At 33.9% G+C, this 18291-nt stretch overlaps 1 protein-coding gene and 1 pseudogene across 9 annotated transcripts; both read left to right on the top strand.

Moving 5' to 3' along the window:
- Nucleotides 1-388: 388 nt before the first annotated feature.
- On the top strand, nt 389-9756 carry LOC123918252 (annotated as a pseudogene).
- A 913-nt stretch (nt 9757-10669) lies between these two features.
- On the top strand, nt 10670-15155 carry LOC123918250 (mediator of RNA polymerase II transcription subunit 10b-like). 9 transcript variants are annotated; one of them, XM_045970249.1, is made up of 7 exons: nt 10670-10900; nt 11583-11647; nt 12275-12499; nt 12595-12675; nt 12780-12882; nt 13000-13089; nt 14904-15155. In XM_045970249.1, the coding sequence occupies exons 3-7, from the start codon at nt 12285-12287 to the stop codon at nt 14973-14975; spliced, it is 561 nt and encodes a 186-aa protein (XP_045826205.1). In that variant the 5' UTR covers nt 10670-10900; nt 11583-11647; nt 12275-12284; the 3' UTR covers nt 14976-15155. The 9 variants fall into 9 exon arrangements, with proteins under 9 accessions (XP_045826205.1, XP_045826204.1, XP_045826211.1 ...); XM_045970248.1 differs by having other exon boundaries at nt 10674-10900; nt 11495-11647; XM_045970255.1 differs by having other exon boundaries at nt 10729-10900; nt 11619-11670.
- Nucleotides 15156-18291: the final 3136 nt, after the last annotated feature.

Here is an 18291-nt window from a genome sequence, read left to right as displayed (position 1 = left end):
TAGTCATCAATTGGCCAAACAAATTAGGGTTTGATTAGGGTTTTGAAGATGAGTCTCCAAGTCTACCATGTATTGGTTGCTAGGAAAATATGTCCTAACCCTTATTGCTTAACCCTAATCTTTTGCCCAATGAATCTTATACACTTTTGCATATTGTCCAATCATAAGTTGCCACCTCTAGGTTTCCATTTGATCTAACCTAATTTGCTTGTCCTTTGATAACCCTAATGTTCTATCCAATTGTTAATTGACACTTATTATATGCTTAGAAAATCATATGTTGGCAACTAGAATCTTCCATGTGGTTGCAATGATTCAGTCTGCATCAATTCTATTAGACCTCTCCTTGAACCAATTGGAGAGTTCCTATAAACACAAGGTAACAGTAGGCCCAAATAAGTATAGATTTCTATTCTCTCATATTTATTTTTTTTCATTTGTCAAATTTGTTTCTCTCTCTTCTCTCCTTTCTCTCTCGTACGCTCTCCTTCTTTTCTCAAATCTCACACTTTCATCTCTCCTCTCTGCCCCATCTCATCCTTCACCATAGCATCCATCACAACCTCCACCACCACCTACAAATGAATCACTCGTGAGAGTGAGGAAGTGGTCGAGTGAGAGAAGATCTGACGGCGGGAGGAAGTTTCGGCGAGGAAGAGAGAGTACCGGCCGACACCGGAAAAGCTTCGACCACCACCATTGGCACCACACTGCTTGCCTCTCACCACCGACCGCAACCTTTCTCTCTCTCTGCTCGGCTGAGTTTTCAAATCAAAATCACCGGAAAAGCCAGTCGCGCCACCACCACAAAAGCTTTCTCTATGCGACAGACAGGTACAATTATTCTAAATCTATAATTTTTCTAGGTTTTAGGTTCTTGGAAAATTTTGATTTGTTTCTTTGATTGATTGATTGAATAAATATAGATAATGGATATACTCAATCCTCTGTATTGTTATGTTGAGTTAAAAAATTTTGAATGCTGAGTTAGAAAATTTTGGTGTTGTTAACCTTAACTTACTATAGAAAATATGGTGTTGAGTTACAAAAACAATATATCATATTAACTAAGATAAGCAAACCTAATCCCTTAATTGATTCTGCTATTCTTATATTTTTGGATTATTAGTGGTTAGTTGAATTTTTTAGCAGTGACTAAAGTAGTTCAAAGTTTGGCATTGGATCTGAGGATGAGATATAGCAGAGGCACCAAAAAATACGGCTTATTGGAAGCATCAACCATAAAACAAATTCTTGCAAGTTATTTGCCAGTTTTTCACGAAATTCGGTTTCATATCAATTCACATTTTTCTATATCTTTTAACATGTAGTTTCAAATCAGTAGTAGTAATTTGTAACTCCTCTTTATTAGTCTTTTTTGTTACTAACTTTTTTATCAACGTGTTGTTTTAGTGCCTAATGTTAGATGGGATGATATTATAAGCCTCTGAAATGTCAAGTTTGAACGGTAATATATATTTACTGATACTAAATTACACATTGCTAGATTATTTGATGATTTATTTTTTAACATTTGATGAGATTGTGTTTTTTGCAGATAAAGGGTGGATTTTGATCAAGTTGTAGTTTCAAGTCACGGTAATATATATGTCAAGTTTGAAATTTCTAGATTATTTGATAATTTATTTTTTAACATTTGATGAGATTGTGTTTTTTGCAGATAAAGGGTGGATTTTGATCTAGCTTGAAGGTTTTGATCATCTGTTATAAGAGGTAGTTCTCTTCTTGCATCTCTTTATATCTCTAATTTGGTTTTTAGATTTTCAGTTCAGATTTTTTTATTTGCAGATTACTTCTTGATTTACAGGTTTGATTTAAAAACATGTAATAGTATTTATACCCGCGAGGAAGATAGAGTTCCGATCTAGAGAGTTGCGGTGGCAGTTCGCGGTGACACTGCGGTGCTTGGCGATGGAGGTGATGAAGCCTTTTTCTCCTTCTTTCCTCTGGTTCGATCTGTTACTTTCTATACTCTATTTATTTGATTTTTTTCCTGTTGTTTTCTGCTTTGTTTGTTTTATTCTAGCTTCTTTTTTTTTCTAACCAAAATCAAAATGGATGCAGGGTCCTATTCTTCATTTTTCATTCTTCTTTTCATTGCAGCAATCATAGCTGCTTATTATCATTCAGTTGAAGCAGCTATGTCTAAAGGATCTTTTGAAGATAATTTCAGCATAATGTTGTCCCATGACCATTTTACTACCTCTACATATGGACAGATCTGGTATCTCTCCTTAGACAATGATACAGGTATATAATTACATCATTGAACTATAGTATTATTAAATGTACTTTTTTATGAGTACCTTTTTGGGTTTACTATATGAATCCAATTGGTGTGGTGTTTATAAGAATGTGAAATTGTTGCAGATGTGTACAGAAAAGGGTGCAGGGCCAACAAGAGATGAACTTGATTTTTAGTTTCTGGGAGATTGACACAAATGTGTACAAGAATGGGACTGGTAATCGCAAGATGAGACATATGCTATGGTTTGATCCTACCGAGGACTATCACACCTATTCCATCCTTTGTAATAATCATTCGATAGTGTAAGTACAAATATTTCTCTCATTGGTTCTTAATCTTATAACAAAATGTACACCATGATAATTTATGCGGTTTGTGCAAATTGAATTTGGCTTCATAGGATATAATGAGATTGCCTAGAAAAAACCTTATTCATCGAAGGCTGATTAGAGGAATCGAAGATAGAAATAATTCTCATATGTTGAAGTGAGTTATTTTCTCATTCTTCGATGCATTTATTTTATTATTTTACTACTTTTTGTGTAAATTTTACAGCTTTAATTAATTCTCCTTTTACAAGTTTGATTGATTGCCTCATTGAATTGCACTTTCACGACTCATGTTCTTTTTGGGTTACAAATGTGTATTTTATATTTAGCCAACCTACACCTAAAACTAATAAGCATCAATCACAGGTACGGTTCATCACCAAATGATTTTGGAGGAGTATATGCGCATTTTGATGTTCCTTTTGTTCAGGTAAACAATGTGGATTCATGTACTCTTTTCTCTTTTCTATCAATTTTGTAGGCTCGCTCATTTCCTACACTTTTCATGGTGTCAAATTTTGTTCGACGGGTGTTCTTTCAACCTGTTGGCTTCCCTAGATATAAATTGTATACTTCATATCTGTTTTAGCTTCATGGTTTATTTACTTTCTCATCCACTTTTCTGATTTATTTGTAGTTTTGCATATCCTCATCAATTTTCTGCCATATGCTACCACAATGATCTCAAGGAAGATTGACATATTATTAGTATGATTACTATCTCTATCATTTTGTTTTCCATGTGTTATTTTTGGACAATAATAAATCTTTGTTAAGATTTAAGACATTAATAAATCTTATACAATTTTTATTTTTGGGCTTAATTTGTCAAAAAAATTAATTCGGATTGTAGGGCTGTTTTCTACCTTACCCCCTTCAATTGTTTGTAGCTTTTAAATATGGTTAGTATATTCTGCTTCTGCATATTTGCTAAAGTTGCATCTTTTATCCAAACTTTGTATCATTATTTTTACTTGCTTTAAAATGGTATGAGATTTTTGTTAGCTTTTCCAACCTATGTTTCCTTGACCCCTTTGTTGTTCTAATGATATGATCAACTGGTGTTACTTCTTATTCATGAACTTTTTATCTATGTGGACAGTTTTATGCTGGATAATTGGAGTGTGGCATGGACAAGGAAGGTGGAGATAAATAATGCTCGCGAGATTGGTGAAATATTTGATGCAATAAGTTATAGGAAAGGTGCATCTGAAGGTGAAGGTTCCTCTACTGTATTGTGTTCGAAAGTTATCATAACTTTAATTTAATCATATGCTAGGGAAACTATATTCAGGGATGTTTCGCATTTGTCAGTTAGGTCATCTGGCCTATATATAAAGCAATTGTGTTCAACATGTGACATAATATATATAGTCCAAGGAACTTATGTTGTAATATGTGAATCAGACTTGAATTTTACTGCTTTTTGAGATGGTTCATCTTGATGATCATGCTTTGTGCCTTATAGTGGAGCTCTCTATCAAATGATGAATGTAGCGATAATGATATTACAATTAAATTATTAGATGTTGAATGAACCAATTTGATTTAAATTTTTCTGCTTATGTCTAGCTTACTTTGACTCATAGCATCCATGGTTGGCAACAACCATGATTGTTATATATGAACCCGTGCATCGCACGGGCCGGTTACTAGTATATATAAAGGTTTATAAACTTTGCAACCCTAATTGGAAGCCCTAATTAGGTAACCAATCAATGCTTCACACCATTGCCTCATGTCCAATTGTGTATTGCCACCATGTGCTTATCTTTGCCCAATGATCCTGTTCCACGTGTCTGCCTGCAAGATTTTGTTCATGTAATGCTTGTATCATCATGTAGGAGTATGTTTCATCACATGCTAGGTTGACATTCATGGATTGTATATGCATTAGGTTTCTTGGAAATTGATGCACAAAGTCAACTATGATATTATGTTATTACTTACTTCACTTCCTTCACAATGTCAACTATCACATGATGTAATGATTGTTCTTCCAAAATTCTTATTGGCTGCATATTCTTCTACATTCATTGGGGCTCAATTTTCTGGTTAATGCAAACAATGTTTGATGGTTTACCCAAACAATGGGTTTGACATCACAGGCTCAAAGAGATATATATATTTTTTCTCAATTTTTGTTTTTACTTACTCAACTTTCTTTCTCTTTCTTCTATCTTTCCTCTCTCTGGTGCTCTCTCTTTCTCTCTAGCCTCTTCACGAAGAACAACAAGAACACCACCGTCTCATCGCCGGATACCGGCGGCTGGTCATCACGAATCCCATATTCCGGCGAGCCACCACACCATCTCGTCCTTCACCACCACATCCTCCACCACCACACCTACAAATCACTCGAAATCGTCCGCCGCCTCTCTTCCTCCGCGCGCCTCTCACTCAGTGAAGCATCCTCGCCGATTTCATTCATTCGATTTCAAAAGCCTCTCTGGTAATCTTTCGATTTCATTCTTTTTTCTTATTCCTGGTTCTTCATTCCTGCTTCTCACTGATTTAATAAGCTACTTGCATTTTGATTTCTTCATTTCTTCTTCCTCTAAGGTGGGCCGAAAATCATCTACCCTAACCCCAAATTTCAAATCTTCCCTGAAATTGGATCTTTGAATGTCAATCAGGTACATAGAACAATCTCATCTCTCTTTCATACTGCTTTTCGTTTTTTATTTTATTTTAATTTTTGTAGAAAGCATTCCAATGATAAAGAAATTATCAATTGGTTCAGATTAATCAAACCCCATATGAATTTTGTGTTATCTTGTGCAAAACAAAGTTAAGTTTTGATTTTTAATGATTTATGTTTTGTGGTGTTTGTTTGTTTGTTTGTGTTGGACACAAGTGGTTGAAGTTTCAAAATCCAAAACCGGAAAACATGGACATGTTAAGTGTCACTTTGTTGGTATTGACATCTTCACTAGCCAAAAACTTTGTGGTTTGATGTATGATTTTCATTTTAATTTGAGATTATCTTTTGGGTTTGGATCATATTTTTAATTATTTGATTAATTAAGGTGTGTTTGTTTGTTGTTACAACAGGTTAGAAGCTCATCAAAATGACATTGAACTTGAAGGTACGCACTTCTGATATTTGCCATTATACTATTTCGTCCCTAAATTGATGCTCTTGTGGATTGTTAGATAGTAGTTATTATATTATTATAAGTTTGTGTTCTGTCTAAGATCTTAGCATAGCAGCCTAAATTTCTAGCACCAGGCTTCTAATGTTGTTTGACAATAAATCCCTATGCACAATTTCTCATTGATCTAATATGGTAACAAAAACAACAAACAATTGAGATATTCATATCACTAACATAACAAGTAACAAAAACCATAATATGTGCTAGTGTTGATGCTTCATGGATTTAGTTTGTTTGGATTGTGAATTAAACTTGAGGTTGTCTCCTATTGTTGATTTTCCTATGCAGACTCTTTTTGTGGCTGCAATTCTGCTGATAGTTGTATATATAGATAATTTTTTTTGGCTTGCACAACTCTTAGACTCCATTTAATTGGCAAACAGTTGAGCCATAGTAAAAATGCAAATGATTCACTGCATACTAATTATTTTGCAGGTCTTGACTTATGCTCGGCAATCAAGAGAAAGGTCCAATTATGAGCAAGCGGCTCTTAATGAAAGAATGCAAGATTACAAATGGCAGATTGATCGAGAAAGTAGGTTGGCTTCTAATGGATCTCCTAATGGAGGCGGTATACAAGCCATCGGTAGAAGTTCACATAAGATTTTTAATTTTTTTATTTTATTTTTATCATTATAAGTCTAATGTGAACAATAAGTTGGTTTGTGAAGGACTTAAGCCGCCGTACTTCTTTGTAACAAATTTCACCTTATATTATCATGGCTATTCAGCATTTGTAGGAAGAGTCTAACAGCCAACATTCTGGTTAGTGGAATAGTTCGGAGCTTGGTTCTGGACTTTTTAAGTCCACAAATAACTACACTTTGCAGGTTATTTTAATAAATTTTTGCATAATGTTTTATCCATATAAAGACAGTGATTAAATTTTATATTTTCACTCCTTAATTAATTATGCGTGTCAGTGCAGGCAGAGAGTGCATTGGACCGAATAGTGGTGAAAAGGAAAATGAGATGCAGCAGAACACAGGCATGAATTTAATCGTGTTTTCTGCAGAAGTATATTTCATTTTAATAGGACCTTCCTGATATTTGTCTGCTGGAACAAAATATAATGCTAATTAGAATATGGTGCGCTATAATCATTTGCTTTTGATTATTCTTCTTAAATAACTTAGCCTCTTTTCTATGTTCTTTCTTCACAGGGAACCATTCACACAACCCCAGGAACAAATGAAACATATTGTGTTTATAGTTCAGATGATGCAACTGGTTATGGAGTGGGCACTTTCCTGTTTCTTCTTTCAAGTGAATCACTGCGTATGGGTGTGACAAAGTGCATGTGCTTAGGGAGGCCATTAACACCCTGTGGTAATAATTATTATGAATTAATTACTGAGCAATGATTTATGTTTCATCTCATCACACTGATATAGTGATATTAAACTGTGGCTAAAATTATGGTGTTCAGAACTTCTACTGTGAAAGTTTGATTTTATGCTTAGAACTTCTCCTGTGGAAGTTTGAGAAATGGAATCTTCATTGCTGGACCAGTTTTCATCGTTGCAATCATGATTCTTAAAGTATACTACTACATGTACTTCACAAAGGCAACTACAACTACACTTTCTTAGAAGACTAATAGGGTTAGTTCGTCGGTTGGAATGACTTGATATGCATGATGAATCATGGATGAATCATGAAAGGATAATAAATTTTGAGTATTCATTTCAATGGATGTCATTGAAATGAATAACTACTTGGTAAAACAATGATTTTTAATTTGTTCTTTGCTTAGTTAACTGTTTATAATGAAATTTGGTCAACTTAGTGCATTAGAATAATTGTTTTGAGAATGGGTGGGCAGAGAGAATAAGTAGAATGTGCCAAAATAAGAGAAAAAGTAATTGAGTTTAAAAAGACAACTGATTAGCTGGTTGAGTCATAAGTTAAAATAAGAATGTTCAGGTATACCTACTGGAACCGAGATGCCGGACACTTGGACAAATGCACAGATAAAATTTGTACAAGACTGAAAGTGGCTGTGACACCAGTCAAAAAATACACTGAGGGGATTTCAACTTCGTACCTTTCTTTTTAGGGTTAGGAGTTAGGGCTATTCATCTTAGAAACGTAATTAGGTAAGGATTATATACGATCCAACTGGCCAAATGAGTGTTATATTGTTTTGCTAGAAAAGTGTGTCTATATTCTATGAAACAGTTACATTCAGCCCCTCTTTTTTTCTTATTTTTATTTTTTCTAAATAGGATCACCATCTTTACTTTGATATATTTGAGAGGAACTGAGTCAGTTGTTTTGTTGGACAGCTATCGATGTCCTCGAGGAAAATCTCAGTATGTTAACAAAGTTGAAGAAAAACGTCGTTGTCTTACGGAAAGGTAGGCTTTGATCTAAATGACATTGTAATGCAGTGTCCACGATTTGGCTTGTGATCAAGATTGAATTACTCTCCAAATAAAAATGGAATTTATTTCATTTTATTGTTTCGGTTAGGCCTTTTTTTTTTGAGATACATTGGCTACTGCGGGAAAATGACAATTTCACTACAATATTTCCTCCCCAAATTTTAACTCTTTATCTGTGTTTGCTGTTTTGTTTTAGGTTTGTGCAGAAGCTGGTCAATCCAGTATAAAAACATTACTTTCCGAATATCACTTCAAAACTGAGGTAAAGTTTTAGGAGTTGATTTTAACATTTTCCTTGATCATCTTAGGAGTTGACATGTGATGCCACTTCACAAACCATTTAATGATTTGCTTGTGATTTCAAGTTCCTCTTTTCTTCTTCATCTTGATACGTTCGTTTAAAAAAAAATGATTTTGATCTTTTTCTTTATTATTTGTGATGTAGGTTATAAGCTTAATTTTTTTTCCATATATAGAAGGTGATTGATTTATAGTCACCATTTAATTTGCATTTTCTGAAATGTGGTATATGGTTTGATGCTTTTATTTTGAACTTCATATCCTAAACACACTTATTTTAGGGTGACAAAATTCAAGCTAAGAAACTTTAAGGTACGAGGAATCAACCTTCTCTCTTTATTCTTTTGGGTATTGGAAAAACTAAGGTAAGAGGAATCAACCCTAGAAGATTTGAAATTTCCAGATTATTTGATGGTTTATTTTCTAACATTTGATGAGATTGTGTTTTTGCAAATAAAGGGTGGATTTTGATCTAGCTTGAAGGTTTTAATCATCTGTTATAAGAGGTAGTTCTCTTCTTGCATCTCTTTATATCTCCAATTTGGTTTTTAGATTTTCTGTTCAAATTTTTTGATTTGCAGATTACTTCTTATTGGCTACTAGAGATCGAATCACTAAACCTTTATTTATGGTTTAATTGATTCAATTCATCCGTTTGAACCAAATGACTTAATAAACAAGTAATTAATAAAAATGAAAACAATGAACCGGTTGAACCAACCACATTCCAACTCAGTTCAATCCGGCAATCCTCTTCTGTGATGGTCAGTGTGACGATTGTATGTTCCTATTTACAGGATAAATTGAGGCACCAGGTTGTTTTTGACACACTCAGTGGTGATTGGATGATTGCCTTTGGAAATTGGGAATTTGACCCAATGAAGCTTAGTAATCCATTCCCTCACAATAACAGAAGTTCAGTTCACATTTGGCAGGGCTATGAAGATAAAGTAGTACCCTCTCAAATTCAAAGATTCATTTCAGAGAAGTTACCATGGATACAATATCATGAAGTTGTAGATGGTGGTCATTTGATTGTACATTATAGTGGCTTAGGCGAGGCGATTTTGAAGGCACTTTTACTTGGGGAAGAAGATATTTCATATAAAACTAGATCATCAAAATCTGTATCTTAATTTTGCCATGATTTTTATCATAATCCAATGCTTATTATTGGTAAATTTTTTGGGGAAGTGCCAGATATGTAAATCACATTCTTTGGTTGAAAGGAGGAAACTATCATATACAATCATGTATACTGTCTTTATTCTTTTTTGAAATAAATGTTAGAAACATGTTTTTTTTTTTGCTAAGGACACTTTTTATTATTGGGTGAAATTTAATGCTAGCACTACTAAATAGAGAATGAGTTCAGTATGAGACTTCAATGTGAGTTCAATATAGAGTTTCATGATACTACGATATTTTAACATTCACATAGATTCGTAATTTTTATGCTTTATTGATACAAAGGTTTGTAATTTCTGCGCGTCGTGAATATGATTTTTTTAGTTTTCGCGCCACAAGTATCCACAATGGTTTGTAATTTTTTTGTGCTTACAATATAGACATTTATGATCTATGCGTGCCACTTATAAAATTTCGCTGGTTATTTGTGTTGGAGCTATTCCCGGTCATTATGTCTATGTCAGATTGAAGGATGGTTGTCCAATACCTCTGACATGTGTTCAATGGAAACAACATTGTTCACAAGAAGCTATTGTTTGGGAGTCATATTTTGCTATTCAACAAGCCAAGTATATTAAACTAATGGACGAGCAAATTGTCCACATCAAGAAAAGTACCCGTGTTGGTTCGAGTTTTTGTGATCCAATTGACCTTTAATTTGTTTTGTTGTTTTCTGATATCCCTCTTCGAAAATTTCCGCATACAATTGACTTTTAATTTGTTTTTGTCGTTTTCAGATATGAATTTGTACTTCATTTACGTTGTTTTAATTGCGACATGATACTATTTCAATTGCGATTTAAATGATGTCCCCCTTTGATAATTCCCGCATGTTCATGACTAACTTTTTCGGCTAATAGCATCCATGATTGGTATATAAATGATATCCCCCCTAAGAAATTTCCATATGCTTATGACTAATTACCTCGGCACATAACAACCATGATTGGTATAGAAATCACGTTCCGGCGAACCCGTGCAACGCACGGGCATCCGACTAGTTATGACTATATAAGTGATACTGATAGGCTTTGCATTATAAACATTAGAGAATACTTTACCAAAAAAATAAAATTAGACATCCACTTTTACAGAGAGAAAAAAAATTAGATATCCACTTTTACGGAGAGAAAATATGAAAAGAAAATAGAAGATGCACCGATAATCAGAAATGATGGCAAGAACCCTAGGCCCCAAATTGAAGCTCAGTGAAACAAATTGAAGCTTTTCTCAGCTCGTTCCTCTCCCTACAACTGAAAACACAAACAGGTACTGATTCTACTCTCAAATTTGTTTATGTTTTCTTTGTTGTTATCTATATTTGGATTTCAAATTTAAGGATTTCGATTTTCTTTATTGTTATCTATGTATGAAACGGTGATGGGTGTGTTTGCGGATCTACTTTTGTTTTCCTTATGGTGCTGTATATTGCTTTCTGTAGAATCTAATTTAAATTGAACTAAAGTTTACATTTTTAACTTTAAAAGTAAATTTGGTATGGTGTAAAACGTAGGGTGGATATTTCAAATTTAATCTAATACAAACTCAACAGTCAGGAAATGGAAGTAATGAAAAATGGTTAAATTTGAAGCTCTTCACAGTGATTTTATATTTATCATAATTCCATTTCTCAAATACGTTTTGCTCTTTATGTTGATTTTTAGTTACAGAATTGTTGAGTGTCGATGCCTGATCATGAAATTATCAGTCTTTGATTTTGGCTACTGGATTTAGATCCATAAAGTTGGAAATTACGTTAGCGAGTCCATGATTGTTATTACTGGCTTGATGAGTTAGAACCATGTATATTGTATTGTTATTTGAAGTAAAACGCAAATCACCGTATTTAAATCCTTGTTTCAGGCTGTAGTTTGTCCTGCCTTGCTTCTCATGTACTAGTTTTGGAGAAAGCCTAATAATATTAACACAATAAAAGTGTTTTTTCTACTAGTGTTTGCTAACAGGGGTCATATGGTTTTTGATCCAGTCATTGACTAATAGCATCTCTTCAACAAGGTTTGTCTTCTACATTTACTCTGGTATAATCAGCCACCATGACTCTTTTTTTTCAAGTAGTAGTTTGATTTTGTTATTTTTCTTTGATTTCAGCTTGTAGGACTAGGTTTTGATGCAATTTTGGCTTTCATATTCACTAATGTATAACACTAAGGCTCTGCAGCTTTTTTCTGTTTTTTTAGTTAGTTTTAGACTCACATTTTTTTTTTTACAAAAGAGTTAGTTTTAGACTTTTAGTAGTCACAATTTGTTTTATACGAATGATTTGCCTAATTATTTTTAATAAAACATTGTATGTGTTTTGCAATTAAAATATTACAAACAAACACACCCTAATTCTCTAGTCGTCATCGTTCGTTGGATACGATTTGACTCTCAAACTTGTTTTAACTCATTATGACTCTCTTTTGGGATGGTCATGATAATACTTATTGCTGTTGACCATACGCACATGTTAGATCTTGCATTCTATTTGAATTTTTACAGCAGCTCCGTATAAACCACTTTGAAGAAAATTGCTCCGTAGTCTCCGGGCTACAGAGAATTATACATTTATACTTAGTCTCTTGCTTTTGTTAGTTTTTTGCATTCTGTATTGAACATCTGCTAAAAAGTTCCAGTCTACAGAGAAACACAAATGGATTCATCACAAAGTCCAGCCGCAGGGGGCAATGGGACACTGATCTCTCAAACTAATGAAACAACAGCTTCTGCAGCAGGAGCTGATGATCCTATGCAGAAGCTGAACCAGGTCAGTAACTCCATTCAGAAAACCTTAGGCCTTATCCATCAGCTGTACCTTACAGTCTCTACCTTCAATGCTGCCTTTCAAATGCCACTCCTCCAACGCATGTATTTCTCTTCAATCCCTTCCCTACAATACAATTATTCCTGCTTTACTTTTTGTCAATGTCCCAATTTGATAATATTTTACTTAAATTTTCCAGCAATGGTCTTGTTGCGGAGCTTGACAACATGGTCAAATTGGCGGAAAAGTGCAACATTCAGGTTCCTATGGAAGTTGTAAAGTGAGTCTTTTGCCTTGTTAAGTGCTTTTATCTTTTCCTTTAAATGACAGAATATGCTCCTTTTTCTAATTTGAATATAATCGTTGACTTATTTCTGGTTTTAGTTTAATCGATGATGGGAAGAATCCAGATGAATTTACCAGAGATATTTTAAACAACTGTATTGCAAAGAATCAGATCACCAAAGGAAAAACTGATGCTTTAAAGGTTGATTCTAATTCTTGATTTTATTTAATAAGTGTGCTCTTTTTGTTTACATTCTTTGGTCTTCCCATATATTTAATGAGCTGCTTTAGTCCAACTTAGCATTTCTGTTTGTGGCAGAATTTGCGCAAGCATCTTTTGGAGGAATTGGAGCAGAACTTCCCTGATGAGGTTGAAACTTTTAGAGAGAGTCGTGCTGCTTCTGCTGCTGTAAGTGTTACTTATTCGGTCTTTTATTTCAAAGTAGGCCAGAATGACCTTCCTACATCATAGGTTGTTCCCAGTTTATCACTTGTATATAGATTTAAACATGAATATGTCTGCTTATAAATGGTTGATGTATTGGGCAGATGAAGAAAATTTCCTGTCTAGCCCATAACTTTCACTAAAGTCACAAATCTGAAGAGCATTTTTTTGCTGCAATTTACCCTAACTGAAATCTTTATGGTTTTCCTCCTTAGTTTTTGCTGTCCTTTGATGGTTGTGGCTTCATAACTTTCTTTGATTATGCCTTATTTGTGTGAATAGGGAGCAAGTGTATTTGTGCCGAGTGTGTGAAGGGCTAGTTTTGACCTTTTAAATCTCATACATGAATGGATCCATATATGGGTTGTATAGCCAACATTAGCTCTTTGTACATATCACGCCCTCACTTGTTAGATCCCTTATCTAAAATCCTTAATAAATTTTGTATGATGTAGGATCTGATTGGTCTTTTACCAAATTCTAGATATGATATATGATTTTTACATCCTTTGCTTTCTGTTCTGCATCTTGTTTCAATGAGGGACTTGATCTCATTTGTAAACACAAGTCTGGGTCACCGTATCCGTTCAAGGTTGGTGATGCCCTAATTTGGAGGATAACCACCCTTTAGCCTTTTATATGCCTCCCTTTTCCAGGGTTGGGCCCTCTCCTTTTGTCAGACCCAAACCTAAATTTTTGTGCATGGTCCCCACCAAATGTTCCCTCATTGTTGACAATGATAATATAAGGTACTGAGGAGGGACATGGTTACTCTTCTGCCTTCTGTATGGGTAGGACATTTAGCTGTTAGAGGCCTATTTCAATGGACCAAGTTATATGGCTGTATATGTTTCCTGAGTCATAGAAAGTCTCGTCAGACCCTTATTATGCCAAGTGTATAGACTATACATTCGGTCATCCTCGCCTGCTCTGCTATCCTTGTATTACGACTGATTTCGTCTCAGTTCTCTCCCCTAAGGGATATGAGCTCGGTCGTATGGACCAAGTAATTTGGTACCGAACAAGAGGGATTGCTGCCTTGTCTGGTTGCCATAGTAGCAATTAATTTATTTCCCTTTCTTCCTTCCTTGAAGCTTCTTGTACTGATGAGTTTCTGTCTGCTTATGCTCTGCATCACCTTGAGTTCTGATTACGAATATAAATCAGACTTTGTATTTCTGGTAGTCTTCTTTCCTTGTCTCATAATCGAAACAAGCAAGCAACATCAATCCAAGGAGAAGCGAAAGATATAACTTCCAAGATACAGAAAAAGGATAATGCAACAATTATGGAGTTTACAAACCTCCCACACTTTCCCTCTCAATTTCGTCCTGCCTCCCCCCTCCACTTTTTTTTTTTGAAGAAGCTAAATTAGCCTACCCAAATTGGTGCAAGAAAGAATCGAACCTCAGACCTCAAGAGGAGCATACTCCCAAGTCCCAAGTCAATACTAATGCACCAACCCAAGTGGGTTCCCCCTCCACTTTTTATAATGCTCACTATAGATCACACCTCAATTCTCCTTTCCACCTGGGAAATTTTGCTATTCTTATAGCCAATTCCTCCTATCCATGTGGTATTATGATGCCTCCTGATGTCCCTTGTTCTGCATGCCTAACTAGTTTACATTGGTTATTTACCATTCTACCTTCAAGTTTCTCAAATGATACCAAAAAGAACTCTGACCAAATTGAATCATTGAGCCAATTATAAGACTTAAAATGCTATTTTTGTTATTTTTCGTTAACATAAATCTCGACTTTATTCCACATGTGTAGGAGTTGAAACGTTTGGCGCAAGCACAAAGTGTACTACCAAATGGAGATGTGAGGGTTAAAGGAGAGCATTGAGTGATATATTTCTGAGGTCTTTGCTTTTCTATAATTTGTAGTATGGAACTCTTGATAGTTCTCTCTCTTTTTTTTGGCCTTATTTTTACATTTGTCTGTAGTGTATATCAACAATGCTTCCTTATTCTTGTAACTCATAGTATTGCTTACTTTTTATCAATGGAATGCCATTATTATAATAATTATCTTTTATTGTGTATCTTTGCATTTAAGGGAATTGGAATTTTCCTAGGGTGGTAGTAATGAAATTGGTGGAGTTGGCTTAGTGTATCTTTGGTTCTGCGTCAGGTAGAATTGATTTTAACAGAATTGAGTTTGACAGAATTGATTTTGGTAGAATTGAGTTAAACAGAATTGATTTATGTTTGGATACATTAATGTAAAAGTGATTCTCAAAATTTGATGTTGTTTGGATAATTTGAAACAAAATTGCTTTTGTATCTATAATTACCAAATTGAATTTTAGTGTATTTTTTCATAAAACAAAAATTACCAAAAATTAATTAGTTAAATATAATATTTAAATAAAGGCATAAACTTAAAAATGTTAAATTAGCATAATAATTAAATAAAATGAATTTAAATAAAAATTACAAATAGATAAATATAATTTAAAGTTCAACATTATAACAAACTAATTATTTAACCTAGGGTCTGTTTGGTAAAAATAAGCTATAAGCTAGCTGATAGCTGAAAAGCTAGCTTATAGCTGATAGCTGAAAAGCCAGCTTATTGAAATTAAAGTGTTTGGTAAAATTAGCTTTTAAAGTGGTTATTAAATATAAAATTACATAATTGATAGTGGGTAGTTTATTTTTTAAAGTGGGTAGTTATTAAATTAAAGGGTAAAAATGGAATAAAGTGTAAAAAGCTATAAGCTATAAGCTCAAATGCTACTTGAAATAGCATCTGAAAAAAAGCTATAAGCTAGTACAAAAAGCTTGTTACCAAACACCTCTAATTTTTTGAAACAAGCTTATAAGCTCATATAATAAGCTATAAGCTAGCTTATTTGTGTTACCAAACACACCCCTAGACTCTATAATTTGATTACGAATTAAGTCTCGAACATGATCCATCTCTGACGAAGAAGCTACATTGAAAACTTGTGACGGATCCAAGTTATTTGATCTATGAATTTCATCATGGTGAATGACTGTGTTTTCATCTTCATAAAGATTAAAATCACTATCCACTTCAGCAGTTCTTCTGATAAAGTTGTGTATTGTCATTGTTGCGACTACTATTTGAACTTGTGTTTCATATTTGAACTTCGACATGCGGCGTAGGATTGCAAATCTATTCTTCCACACCCCAAATGCATCAACATTTGAGTCCAACAATAACAGAACTTAGAAACATAAATGCATCAACATTTGAGTCCAATAATAACATAACTTAAAAACCTAAAATAAAGCAAGACCTTGTTTTCTTCTTAGAGACATTTTATCAAACACATACTATGCATTATTTAAGATAACAATAAAACAGGGTATATTACATGTGATAAAAACTTTAACAGGGAAGAAGAAACACTACTACTGCAGCAAGTCATCACAACAAAAAAAAAATCAATAAAATTTCTACTCACCTTCAGACTTGGAAGAACAATGAAAGGGAGTATGTTAAAAATAATTCATACACATCGTATCATATATATATATATATATATATATATATAGAGAGAGAGAGAGAGAGAGAAGAAACAATAACAATAAATTCATCCAACAAACACCAATCTAACATGAGTAATGACAGCAGTTGGCAAAAATAAATAAAAGGTCATATGCAGATTCACCAAATCTGAAAACAAATGCAAAGAAATCCTTTCTCAGAGAAGAAATTGAAGTTGAGTTGATGTGTAGTAATGAAGGAGGAAGAAGACGCGTATGTTTCTTTCCATGAATAATTGTTTGTGTTGGAAAATTGAAGAATTTATGGGTAATAAATAAAAGAATACCTGCCACCCAAAAAGTCTGAATCACGTTTCGTTGACGCAAAAGCTAGGAATCCTGGCTTCAAAAATACGCACGTCTGAGAAGGAAATCGCGTGAAAGAGATCCAATTTTGAGTTTAGCCAAACAAGCCATTAAATTGCAGAATCACGTTGAAAGAAGAAAACGCACGTTTATGGGTTTCTAACGTGAAACCAAACACTCGCTTAGTCTTCTTTATCGGTCTTTACTATCTTTACCATTAACATAACATTTCCTTCTCGATTGTCCAAACTAAGTGTGTGCTTGGGTTTTGCAAAACAAATTGAATTATAAAAAGGGACCATTTCGTGAGTTTAATAAAATAGAATTAAAATAATAATATAATAACATTGATATTAAAAAAATAAAAAATAAAGTAACGGGGATTGTGACCTTTGTTTGTCACCCTTCTAGCTTCGTCTTTGCCAACAATATAAAATTATTTCTAGCAAATCATCTCACTACACTCACTTTATTGGTATCACATAAATCACATAAAGAAATAGAGAATTCTAGACGTCAGTGTAAAAAGAAAATATCCATTAATTAAACTCAAATATGAAGTTCAAGAAGCATATTACAAATGTACCAAGGGCCTTCTATTGGTATGGCAAGAGTTGGTGTGGTCGATTTGGAGAGATAGAAATTGTTATATTTTCAACTCAAAAGTGTTGGCGGTGCGGTTGATGTGGTTTTGATGGACTTATAAAGAAATAAACAATCTGTATTTCTTTGATAATTTAGTGAATAATACATAAAAGGTATATATAGAATACAATTGACAGACCAGTAAGCACTAATCTAGTCTGAGAATCAGGGCAATTATTCTTACTATAAATGCTAATTCTAAATAAGGAAACAACTAATTATTATTTACAGTCAGTGTTATGAGTTGCACAAAATAGAATATATTGATTCTGAATTAATCTCTAATAACTTCCAACACTCCCCCTCAAGTTGGCATGAATATGTCATTCATTGCAAGCTTGCTCACCATATCATCAAACTGTCTCTTTGGAAGACTCTTTGTGAGAACGTCTGCTACTTGACTTGTGGTAGGTACATAGGACATACAAATTTCACTACTATCAAGTTTTTCTTTAATGAAGTGCTTGTCCACTTCAACATGTTTTGTTCTGTCATGTAGGACATGATTATGGGCATTGGAAATAGCTGTCTTATTATCACAGTAAACTTTAATTGGTGTTGGGCTAGAGACCTTCAATTCCTCCATGAACTTTTCAATCCATAACACTTCACAAAATCCATGGGCCACATAGCGGAATTCAGCCTCTGCACTGCTCCTAGCTACAACATTTTGTTTTTTACTTCTTCGTGTA

The sequence above is a fragment of the Trifolium pratense genome, linkage group LG3, assembly GCF_020283565.1.
Source record: "Trifolium pratense cultivar HEN17-A07 linkage group LG3, ARS_RC_1.1, whole genome shotgun sequence".
In the NCBI taxonomy this organism is placed as follows: Eukaryota; Viridiplantae; Streptophyta; class Magnoliopsida; order Fabales; family Fabaceae; genus Trifolium; species Trifolium pratense.
Note: the sequence above shows the minus strand (reverse complement) of the source record. Positions and strands in the feature narration are given on the sequence as shown.

Coding starts and splice junctions, on each gene's coding strand:
- LOC123918250 (XM_045970249.1), top strand. CDS start 12,285: ATGGATTCATCACAAAGTCCAGCCGCAGGGGGCAATGGGACACTGATC. Junction 12,500..12,594: donor ATGCCACTCCTCCAACGCAT/GTATTTCTCTTC, acceptor TAAATTTTCCAG/CAATGGTCTTGTTGCGGAGC. Junction 12,883..12,999: donor GAAAAACTGATGCTTTAAAG/GTTGATTCTAAT, acceptor TGTTTGTGGCAG/AATTTGCGCAAGCATCTTTT.